The sequence below is a fragment of the Chelonoidis abingdonii genome, chromosome 9, assembly GCF_003597395.2.
Source record: "Chelonoidis abingdonii isolate Lonesome George chromosome 9, CheloAbing_2.0, whole genome shotgun sequence".
NCBI lineage: Eukaryota > Metazoa > Chordata > Testudines > Testudinidae > Chelonoidis > Chelonoidis abingdonii.
The window spans coordinates 23,987,010-23,999,079 of record NC_133777.1 but is presented as its reverse complement, the minus strand read 5'-3'; the positions used below and the strand labels follow the sequence as shown (position 1 = coordinate 23,999,079).

Here is a 12,070-nt window from a genome sequence, read left to right as displayed (position 1 = left end):
TTGAATGTTGAGAGTTTGGGACAACTGCTTAAAAGGGATAGGTTTCTCCTGACTCTCCTCTGTAAATACATCACCAAGAGAACTGACAATAACAACCCCAGTGCTTGGCTGGGATTACTTCATTGCAGTGACAACATTGACAAAGGAGCTTGACTTTTTAATTGTGACTAGAGAAAACAAAACAAAACAAAAATGTATTGATTCACCAACCAAGAATTCAGATAGTGAAGGGATTTATGAGTGGTTTTATGTCCAGCTTTTTACAAATACAGAATCACAGAGCATCTCTTCAATGGGTCTTTAAAACTACTGGAGTTTTTCTTCAGCTTATTATGCAGTGTCCATTTGAACTGAGTTTCAGGATTGGTTGGTTCCTCCCTTCCTCCTGCCCCCAGCCCAGAATCTAATCTTGCTGAGGGTCTGAATTCGCTAAAGAAAACCACTAATGATAATTCCTGGGCTATTATATGAAAAGCATTAGAGAATCCTAGCAATGAGTGCCAAAGGGCCAGAGAGAAAAAAAAATATTTATTTTAACATGATTTGGATTATTGCCCTCATAACTCATGGTTACTTTTTTAAAACACTGATTATTTTAAATCTTTAAAGTCTGAGAACATTTCAGGAGGCAGGGGATGGGAGGAAATGTGTGTATCTAAAAGAACATCTTGAAGCAATTCTTTATTTTTCAGGATTTCTAGATACTTTAACCAATTCTTTGAAAAGATGCGACTTCTATTTTACTTAATATCTATTGGTTAGATAAAAAGGAATTTAAAGATTGAAAAATCAAAATCATGTCCATAGGCTAAGTAAATTTTTAGTAGCAATATGGAAAGGAATTACTGTCATTTTCTGGGTCAAGATTTATTTATTTTTTGGAGAGGATTGGGGAAGGAAAGGACAAAACCGATATAGAAAATCATAGATGTACTGAAATCATTAGCTGATGGCTAAGTCCAGTGCAATTTATATTACCCTTTGACAATATATTGGCCAGAACTTTGAATCTAAGATCTTTTGACACTTCCAGTTCCTGGTTGCACCAAAAGCAGGATGGGGAGTGGAGCGGGGAGAGCAGCATTTTCCAGTTCCACTTTTTTTTCTCAAATGAAAAATGTTATTTATCTGTTTCACTCTTACTTTTATTTTAAACAGTATAAATAATTATCTTTAAGAAATTTCTTTACATTCTTCCAAAAGATTTTGAGACACCATGACTTTATGAGAACAAAATTAGTCCTGCTCATTCTGTTTCTTATCAGTCTTTCCTATGGCCATCCAGAATGACTGCAATTAACTCTTTCTAGCTCTGAAAATTATGGTGATCATTCAGGAGCTGGGTATGAAATGCAGCTATTTGATCTGTTGCCTTCCCTTGAATGGTAGTTTTAAAATAATCTTATGTATTCATTTCTCATAATTCAAGTATTTGGGTATAAATCCTCTGTTCTGTCTCTGTAAGAGCAAAATGAGAAAGCACACCATACTGCTCAAAATTTAACATGAGATGTGATCAAAAGATACCGTACTAGGAAAAGCTGCTTGCATCAACACAGTGGGGCATAGTGTTACATTTACGAAGATTTACATATCAGCTACAGCATGCTATGACAAAAACACATCTGTCATGTATCACCCACTTACTCTTTCCATTTTAAGAAAGGGAAACATAAAAATGTCTCCATCAAATACTTCATATGTGTTGCAATTTAAAATAATTTCTCTTTTTCCCTATTCCCATCATTGACTTTTGGTAACGGTTTTGTAAATTAATTACATTATTAGTACTATTCTTAGAAATAGTCTCCAAATGTTCTACCTTTAACCAAATACGTATTGCATGTATTCCTGGTGCAGTTTTTCTTCCTTCTACACCTGTGCAGAAGTGTCTGTTTTATCTAAAAGGGAAAAAATGGTTACTTGCCAGTATTGTAACTGTCGTTCTTTGAGATGGAATGCAGACGTGTATTCCATGTAGGTGGACGCTCATCCAGGACATGGAAGCCAGAGAATTATGCCTAGCAGTACCTGTGAGGGTGGCACTTCCACCCTGTGGCTATAGCCCCATCCCTCAGGGATAAAAGGGCAGCACCACCATAGCCTCCCTCAATTCTTTCACACTGAACGTCAAGAGTGCAGGCTCCATTGCAGAGGAGATGGAGGGTGGATTGTGGATTACACATCTGAATCACATCTTGAAGAACAACAAGTACAATACAGGTAAGTAACCATTTTTTCTACTTCAGGTAGATGCAGCCATGTATTCTATGCAGGTGACTCACAAGCAGTACTCGCAGGAGGTGGAGCTCAGAGCCTGTTTAAACAAAGACTGCAGAATTTGCATCAGATCTGGATGCAATAGTAATATCATAGTGGTTTTTAAGCAGATGTACAGAGGACCAAATAGAAGCTCTGCAAATGTCCTTTATAGGAACATTAATTAGAAACATCATCAGTGTTGCCTGGGTCCATATGGAATGACCACAAACCCTCTGAGGAGGTGCAGTCTGAGGTACTTTGTATGCGCTCATGATACGGGAAGTTATCCACCTGGAAATCATCTGTGAAGAAACTGCTTGCCCCCTTCATTTGGTCTGCACATGACACAAACAGATGAGATGAAAAATAGAAAGGTTTAGTCCTATGCAGGTAAAATGCTAAACATTGCCTGACATCCAACATGTGAAGATGCTGCTCATGCGGAGTAGAATGCAGCTTATGGAAAACCACTGGTATATATCATTTAGTTCAAATGAAACTAAGAAACCACTTTAGATAAAAACAGAGTGTGGCCACAGAGTTATGTTGTCTTTGGAAAAATGCACATAAGGAGGCCCTGCTATCAATCATGCAACTCACATACTTGCCTTGGAGAGGTTATTGACACAAGGAAAGTGGTTTCCTGACACAAGAGAGAGAAAGAAGAAGTTGCAAGAGGCTTGAATGGAGGACCCATAAGAGCAGCTAAGACAATATTAAGATCCCACAAAGCAACCACTTATTTCACTGCCGGATGGAGATGAGTGACTCCTTTCACTGCCATGGAATTTGAAAAAGCTGTGATCCCATGGATGGGTGGATAAAATGCCAAACAATCACTGCCAGGTGCCCTCTTAACAAACTAAGTAAAAGACCAGAAGACTGAAAGTGTAACAGGTACTCCAAGATGTCTTGGATATAAGGCATCTTCAGCTGAGCTAACAACCACATTGAGAACCATTTGGTCAAATAGGCCGCACTGATGGAGGGCTTTCTACTGTTAAGTAAGACTTGCCAGATGGCCTTCAAACATTGTTCCTCCTCATCATCTAAACATGCAGCATCCATGCTATGAGAGGCAAGGAGCTGAGTGCTGGATGCAAAACCTGACCATGATGCTGAATCAGGAGTGTGGTAAAGCCTCCTGTCCCAGATCTGGACTTTAGCGTCCAAAATCTGGGTGCTTACCTGAAACTCCCCCAAGCTCACTACCTGCTTGGATATTTTCTTGCTGCCACCAACTAGGACTATACTAATTGGGGTTCCATAGTACCCCCCGAGTCACCCCAACCTTCCCCTGGGGGACCCCCAAGACCCAGAGCCCTGGTCTCCCTCTCTCTCTCCAGCTTCCCCCCTTCCCTGGCGTTTAGCTCGGTGCGAGACTAGACTTCACTCTTGACTAGCCACCGAGAGGCAATTCTAGCGTCCCCGAGGCTATGCATTCACAGCTATCTACAGCTAGCACACAAGGAGATTCCCTCTCCCTGGTCTCGTAGCAGTAACTAGAGAAAACTTCAAACACAAGAGAACAGAGATGATTCTTTTTCTCTTTCCCCCGTAGCCTGCTCTTTCCCGGAAACAATAGGAAAATAGCCCACAGCCTGGCTTTTCCCTTCCCTTTGCCTCACTAGGAAAAGAAACTCCCACCGTTTTTCAAAAGAACTTTATATAAAAAGAAAGAAACATACAAAACAATAATCTTGCATTAAGAAACTCAATACAGGCTCTTGCTTATAAGAAATAAGAATAAACAGTCTGATTTAAAAGATAGCCCGATTAAACCAGTCCAGCAAATCAACATACATGTAAATACAACACAAAGCTCATCATAGCCGAATTACTTTGCTTCCTTCTGTACTTACGATGTTAGGAGACACTTTGAAGATAAGATGGAGTTAGAAGACACTTGTTTGAAACAACAAAGACCCCGAGTATACAAATTCCCGCCCCTGACTTTAAACAATCCAGTTCTCTGATTGGTCCTCTGGTCAGGTGTTTGGTTCTCTTTGTTCCCCCTTTACAGGAAAAAGAAAATTAACCCTTACCTTACCTATCTACTTATGACAAGGAGGTTGGGATGAATACGAAGGTATATGGGAGGGCCTTCCAATAATGTGAAGAGGGCTGAGAACTAGCACTGTCTTGGCCACAGGATGGCAACGAGAATGAGCTTGGCACGATTCAGTTTCAGTTTGAGAATGACCTGCAGGTAATCAGAATTGGAGGAAAAGCAGACAGAGGTGCATGCAGGAGTGTTAATTTCCAGCTCAGAGCCCAGACTGAGACCCTTTCAGGAGCAAATCAGCTGGCATTTCCTGCTGTCTCTTGTGGTGAACAGGTTGATTGTTAGAATACCCCAAACTGCAAAGAGGGACCACAGGATTTTGGGCTTCTGAAACCACTTGTGATTCAGGGAGAAATTTCTGCTGAGGTGATCTGCCAGGTGATTCTGGATCCCAGGTAAATGATTAGTCACAGGTCTAATTTGTTTTGCTGATGCAAAACTGCTAAAGTCTAATTGCCTCTTGACAGGGGTGGCTCTAGACATTTTGCTGCCCCAAGCACGGCGTCATGCCACGGGGGGTGCTCTGCCACTCGCCGGTCCCTCGGCTCTGGTGGACCTCCCGCAGGCATGCCTGTGGAGGATCCGCTGGTCCCGCGGCTTCGGTGGAGCCGCGGGACCAGTGGACCCTCCGCAGGCATGTCGCCGAAGGTACCCTGCCTGCCGCCCTCCTGGCGACCGGCAGAGCGCCCCCCGTGGCATGCTGCCCCAGCATGTGCTTGGTGTGCTGGAGCCTTGAGCTGCCCCTGCCTCTTGACACAGCATGCTGGAGTGTGATCCCCCATCTGCTCACATAATACATCACAGTGGTATTGTCAGTGAAGATGTGCACTGCTGAGTACCTGATCTGATCTCAAAAGGCCTGACGGGTATTGCGAATGACACAAAGCTCCAGGACATTGATATGCAGACATGCTTCCTGTTCTGACCACAGGAATGGAACTTTTTGTGACCCCAGATGTGCTCCCCAACCTATTAAGGAGGCATCCGTGACAACAGTCCTGGTCACTGAGAAAATGGAGACCAAAATGTGAGGTGCAAACACCAGTCAGCTCCAATTCTGCGACAGGCAGTGAGAAGGAACTAAGAGGCGCTGGAGTGGTGCTGCCCTTATACAGTAAAGGGAGAATCTAGCACTACACGTCAGAGTACGGCCTCTACAGATATTGATAGGCAAAATTCTCTGGCTTCAGTGTGCTGGGCAAATGCATGACTACAGAGGCGGCTCCAGGCCCCAGCACGCCAAGCACGTGCTTGGGACGGCAAGCTGCAGGGGGCGCTCTGCCGGTCCCCGGGAGGGCGGCAGGCAGCCAGCCTTTGGCAGCATGCCTGCGAAGGGTCCTCTGGTCCCGTGGCTCTGGTGGACCTCCCGCAGGCGTGCCTGCGGAGGGTCTGCTGGTCCCGTGGCTTTGGAGGGTCCGCTGGTCCTGCAGCTGCGGCGGGTCCTCTGGTCCCACGGGAGGTCCACCGGAGCCGCGGGACCGGCAGCCAGCAGAGCCCCCCCCGTGGCATGCCGCCGTGCTTGGGATGGCGAAATGTCTAGAGCCGCCCCTGCATGACTATATGGAATAATACACAGCTGCATCTGCATCTGTAGGAATGACCTCGGGCCCACAGGCCTGGATGCCTTATTATTGAGGCATTTTGTTCTTGTCTGCAAGCTGGGCATACCCGGTTTCTTATCACAGGAACTTGGCTTTCCTCCATCCTCCCCTGTACTTTCATACAGATGGCCCCGTTTGCATCTGGCGGTGTTTTGTAACTTCCCCCCTTTGCAGTCCCCCACAGGACTGCCGTGTCTGCAGCTGGGGCTGTTTTTGCAGTTTGCTATGCTGTTGAGCTCGTGATGGAAGATTTTTGTAAAGAATCTTGATTTGTGCTGTGCAATTGCGCATGTGTAATTTTAGATAATAAAAGAGGCAGGTGAACTCAGAAAAGCAGCTTTTTGCCTCCTCGGTTATCCTGCAAATTGGTGTCGAGTCTTTCCTTCTTGCATCTACTCAAAGAACATGGGTTTAATGACTCACACAATTTAGGTTCACATGACTTCATTTCATCACATATTTTTCCTTCAGAAAAAGAATATAAAGCCTCTATAAAAATAGATATATAGTTTTTTTTTTTATTATTTGGACCCTGGGTTTTTAAATAAAGAAATAAGTTTAATATGAAGCCACATAATTTCATCGAAAGCAGCAGTTGCAAGTTTGTATCTTGATAGGGACTTTTGGCATCTAGCATATCTGTGATTAACTGAGTACAATGAATGGGAAAATTGAGATTAGGTCTCTTTTCAGAGCTTGAACACGTACCTTTTTATCACTTAGCCCAGTCACCTGGTCAACAAATTCCTCTTGAATCATAAATGCAGCCAGGTTGGCAGTGTAGCTAGCCAGGAAAATGACAGCAAAAAAAGCCCAAACTGACACCATGATTTTGCTGGTTGTCCCTTTCGGGTTTTGAACAGGCACAGAGTTGTTGAACACCAAGCCCCAGAGCAACCACACTGCTTTTCCAATGGTGAAGGATGGCCCATGGGGAGCTGCAATTGCAAAAAACACAGTAATTTTAGTGTTTGTCCTTTCTGCTCTATTTCAGTGACGCTTCTTGACATTATACACTCTGACTAGTTCAATGCAAAATCTTTCCCACTTAATTATTTAAATTCAGAAAATTAAATTCTGAGCAGAATAGTTTAATCACACTTAATCAAGTTTCCATTCTGAATAATCATTAAGGCCTATATTCAGCAAGGTTTTTAAGTCTGTACTTAAAACATGAGTAGTCCCATTGGCTACAAAGGAACTGCTGGCATGCATAATGTTAGGAAAATGTTAAATACCTTATTGAATCAGGGCTAACAGGATACAGTCTCTCCTCAAAATGCACAGATAGTTCCCAATGACTTTGATTAGAGGGGTATTACTGGGAAGAATCTGACTCAACTAGTCATGCTTTTGATCAGATTTGATTTCACTCTTGGGACGAAAGATGCAGGAAAAAATAGCCAACATAGAACCCCCACACTCAAACAGGAAGGGGGTCAGCAAGGATAATATCCATTTAAAAATCATTACGTGTATAGCCCTGTGCCAACAGGCTACTAGAAAAATAGATTTAATTAGAGCTCGGTAGGAAACTGTTTCCTGTCCTGCAAAAAGTTTTGAAATATAGAAAAAAATTCACAAAAAGTCAGAATCTCAAACTTTTGCCAATCTAAAATTAGAAAAAAAAAATCAGAACTGATCAGCCAAAATGTTTCATTTTGATTTCAACTTTTTAGATTATAAATAATTTAAATTTATCAACACAATGTTTTGAATCCTCCAAAAAAATCAAACATTGTTTCAAAAAATGGCAACATGGGACATCACTACAATTTCAAAAAAAACCTTTTACTTCTATTTTTCTTTAAACTGGAAATTAGCTAAAACTGACCCTTCCTGTAAACAGTTTCAGCTTTAGACAATCTGGGGTTCCTAATGCAAAAACAATTTAATAAAAAAAATTCCCAACCAATCTCTAGAATTAATAGTACTTGCTTGACTTGCTTTTTTAAAGCCTGATTTACAAGAATTAATTTCTGTATAATGTAAGGTTCACTATCAACCATTTTAAATACTTAAACAATATATAGAAATATTGAAAGCAAAACAAATAGGAGGTAAAAGAAACATTTTAAAGCAATAAACTCCTAATCACACAATGGCTATACGCTTAATTTATACTCCATTTCAGCAGAACTCTTCCTTTACTACCACGTTAATTTTTGATGTTACATTCAAACAGAATGACTTTTGAAAAGATGATCTGCTTCCTTGACTGGGGTGGCACTATGAGAATACCGTGCAATAAATATATGCAATTGGGACTGACTTCTGGTTTATGAAAGTACCTTTCAAGGCCATTAAAAGCTGAACTGATAGTGTGGATAAAATGTACTTTATGAACAGTGGAGATAAGAAAAGCATAAGTCATTCAAGAAAAGCGAAGCTGGGTATAAAAGCTGAAGTTTAGGTTTTTTATCATTGTTCTTTTTGTCACTGGAAGCTGAACTACTATGGGGCCTGATCCTGCAGCCCTTGCTCCTGTGAGTAGGACTATCCCACACAAATATCCTCATGGTTCTAAGACTCGTGTAATTGGAATCAATGGAAGGACTGGCAGAGGTTCAGTGAAGATGGAAGGATCTGGCCTATGGCTCGTGCTACTTTTCTGATAGATTAATACTCAAAAAATGCTACATTAAATTATTTGGCCTTTATAAGCTATGGTATTTAATGTTCTTAGAAACCAGGAATATATACTACTGAGAAGGTTCCAGGAGTTTTTGATAATTACATAGTGACAGCTGTTTAATTTTACATGGCTTGATTTTCGAAGGCATCAAATCAGGTTCAAGTCACCGGGACCTGAGGAAGGCAGGACATCTTTATTTTAATGTTACATCAAGAGTGAAGATCCTTGCTCAGCAGCAGATGTATGACTGTTATACAACATGTTTTCTCCTCTGCAAATAACATTCATAACACTTAATATACTGAGATAGATGATGACTATTAAATCTATTAGGGTTTGTTAATATTTTATAAAGATGAAACAATGAAAGCTACATGAAATCAAAGACTTAGGTAAAAGTGGCTAGGTGGAAAGAGTGGAAATATTCTCCCTAAACTGCTTCTTTTGCCTGTGATTTTCATAGGGAACCTCTTCAGAAAATACATCCTAAATTGTTCTGAGGAAAACCCACAAGAAAAATGTCATCTGTTCCAGAAAGTTTATTACCATGAATATTTAGAATCTACCAAAGAAGTGGGTAATCTACCTACTTTCTCAGCTACTTATGAGCACCCATCTTCATAGTATCTGAGCATCCTGAAAGACCCATGACACATACTAGAATATACTATCCGCATATAATAGTCCCCATGGTATTCCCTGAGTTGAAAGATGTTTAACTATAAAATAAAGTATGTGTGATGTAGAGCGTTAAAGAACATTAACCTCTTACACTAAGAGTAAACAACAAAGTGAGATGCACAGCACAGTATAAATGTTTGCAAGAAATATTGATTCTTAAGGCAAAAATGCTACTAAAATAGTTTAATTGAGAAAAGTACATTCCCTCTAATAATTGGATGTAGTGGTATATCTTGAAATAATCAAATATTTTTGGAAATAAGGGAGCAAGTCCAACATATAGCTGTGCACACCACATTGTAAGGAACATGGCCCTTCCAAGCTTCCCCTTTCAGAGCTGAAACTATTGCAAGGGAATCCTATCTTTTTTACAAGGACTGTATTAGATCCTGTTTAATCCCCACGTTTTTTAAAATATTAACCAGAAAACCACACTAATTTAGATCAGTGAGTTTGAATTCCCAGTCAGTTCCCAGGAGTCAATGGGGGCTTGGAGTGCAAGGAAACTAGAATGAGACTCCTATGTGCCAAGATACACATTTGTTAATCATTCCAAATATTTTCCACATCAATACCCTGGGCCTACTAGGGTATCTAGACCGCCACATTACTTCAGTGTGATTTTCCATAGTATCACCAACTTCTTTATGACAATATATTAATGTGAAACATGACAACACAAGCTCTCAACCAGATAAAACATTTTAGTTAAAAGTAAATGGAGCTGTTCATAGTGCTTCAATTTTATTGTTTGTTCTGAGAGGAGTGAGGGGAGGGAGGAGTGTAATTTTGCATAGTCCTTGATTTTGTAAAATGAAAGCTTACCTTTCCCTTTTGCTAAGTTCCTGTTATATCCTACAGGACTAAAGTACTCAAATATAAAGACAGCCATGGCGGACACAATGAGAAGCATCACAAACATCATCACCCAGACAGAAGCACTAAAAGGCTCTGCAGCAAAACAGACAAGAGAAACAGAAACACAGTTCATTAAACCAGTCACAGCACAACAAGAATTCTAATGTCTAGCAACCCTTTGTAAATTAGCTTTTACCACCAAAACACTAGCTGTGTAATGATATGTAACGAGAGGTCAGTTTGACTGGAAAATTGAAAGAAAGAGGGAAAGAAAGAGGGAAAACCTGCAACCTGTCCTTGATTTCTTCTTCTAAATAAGCTAAATACAATTTAAAATAATAATTCATCTTAAGTTTGAGTTGCAATTCAAGAATGAAGGCTGCATTTCCCTATTTCACTGGGCAAAACCTGCACTCATATTGATTAGCAAATTTTAGTTTGATTTATCACATATCCGCTGCTTATTTGGTTCTCAATTATATAAGTATCTTGTATTTTTATATATATATTCAGTTACACGTGCCTATATAAACATGACCATTAAGGTCCTGATTCAGTTAAATTGGGGCTGAAGTACAAATCCAACTTTCTCTCCCCCACTCATTTTAGCTAAGCCAAAGTGGCAGGAAAAAGGGTAAATCTCTGACTTTACTGACAACTTTTAAGGGAAAATGTTACCATGTTCTAAAAAGGGAAGGATTTACTGTCTGGAGAACCAGTTTATGCCCATAATTATTACAAATGAAGATTACCTTCAACTCTTTCTAGGGTAGTAAGTGAAGGGAATTTTTTATTTTACTTTTTCTTCTTCTTCCATTGAGCACACATCTCTACATGTTTCCACCACATGCAAAGATGTCCTCTTGCAAGTTATGTTTTTAATCTTCAGAACAGGTTTCTTAAGGTAAGTAGCAGTAGTTTTTGACTAGCTTCTTAGTAAGCGTAGCAATAATTTTACTAAATCTGAATTACACATTTTCAAGGATTATTTAGAGAGAGAGTGATGGACTGAAATTTATTTATTTAAATAATATGGATCATACCCATATGTAATGAGAATATTTTTGCTGAAATAGTGTAGCAAGTAAGCAAAAGAACAAGAGATTCTTTAGGGATATTGGAGACTTCTAGGTCAGTTTGGAAGTAGACAGACTTAAGGGGAGCCCTTTTAAGAAACCCAGATTGTGTTTATAATAAATATTGTGTTATTTATTCACATATTAATTGGCATAAGAGCAACGTAAAAATTAAAGGGGATTAGGATGTGTTTTTAAAGGCAAAGGAGTACTGAGAACCCAGGAGTACTGAGAACCCAGAGATAATTTTAGATGTTGCTTTGAGAAAAAAAGAGACACGGGCAATTTGGAAGAATCTAGTTAAGATACAATTTGAAATACATCTCAGAGGACATGTTGTAAATACTAGAGAAGTTCTCTTAGAGGTACTGAAACGTCTCAGAATGTTTCTGAACAGAAATAAATATTGAACAGAAAACATCCAAGACTGTCAGCAACGCTACACCTCAAATTAAACTAGTTAGATAGAAATAAGGCAAAGGGCAGAACAGGACAATGTAGCTAAGGTGGGCTATAAACAATAGTTTAAGCAGAATGTTCTTAAATAATATAAACAGTCTGGTGATGAGGTGTAGGATTAAAATATAAACAGAAGCAAACTAAAAAGAGCAAAAAGCAGCATTGAACAACAAATATAGAATAAATAACTAAGTGGATCTTCACATGACACACAGTTACATTATAATGGGTCCAACGCAGTCATGAGGAGCCCCCCAGGTGAGCAGCTAATAATAAAGCAGCCTCAGCAAAACTTACAGGCTGGTGGAAAATATATTAGAAAAAAATTCTGTGTGTGTTAAATGATACCACCAAGTGCATAATTTGATTGGAAGGAAGAACATAGGCTACTGAAAGGGAAGTAACAAACTTAAATTTCAAAGATAAAACCCGC

The 12,070-nt window shown here is 40.0% G+C and overlaps 1 protein-coding gene across 1 annotated transcript in view; it reads right to left on the bottom strand.

The window, feature by feature from the left end:
- Positions 1 to 12,070, bottom strand: part of GRIN2A (glutamate ionotropic receptor NMDA type subunit 2A) — a 281,508-nt gene that overhangs the window by 60,135 nt on the left and 209,303 nt on the right. Inside the window, exons 8-9 of the mRNA XM_032794000.2 lie at positions 10,070 to 10,195; positions 6,637 to 6,866 (exon numbers count right to left, since the gene is read on the bottom strand). Of these exons, the coding sequence (XP_032649891.1) occupies positions 6,637 to 6,866; positions 10,070 to 10,195 (356 nt within the window). The remainder of the gene's footprint in view (positions 1 to 6,636; positions 6,867 to 10,069; positions 10,196 to 12,070) is intronic.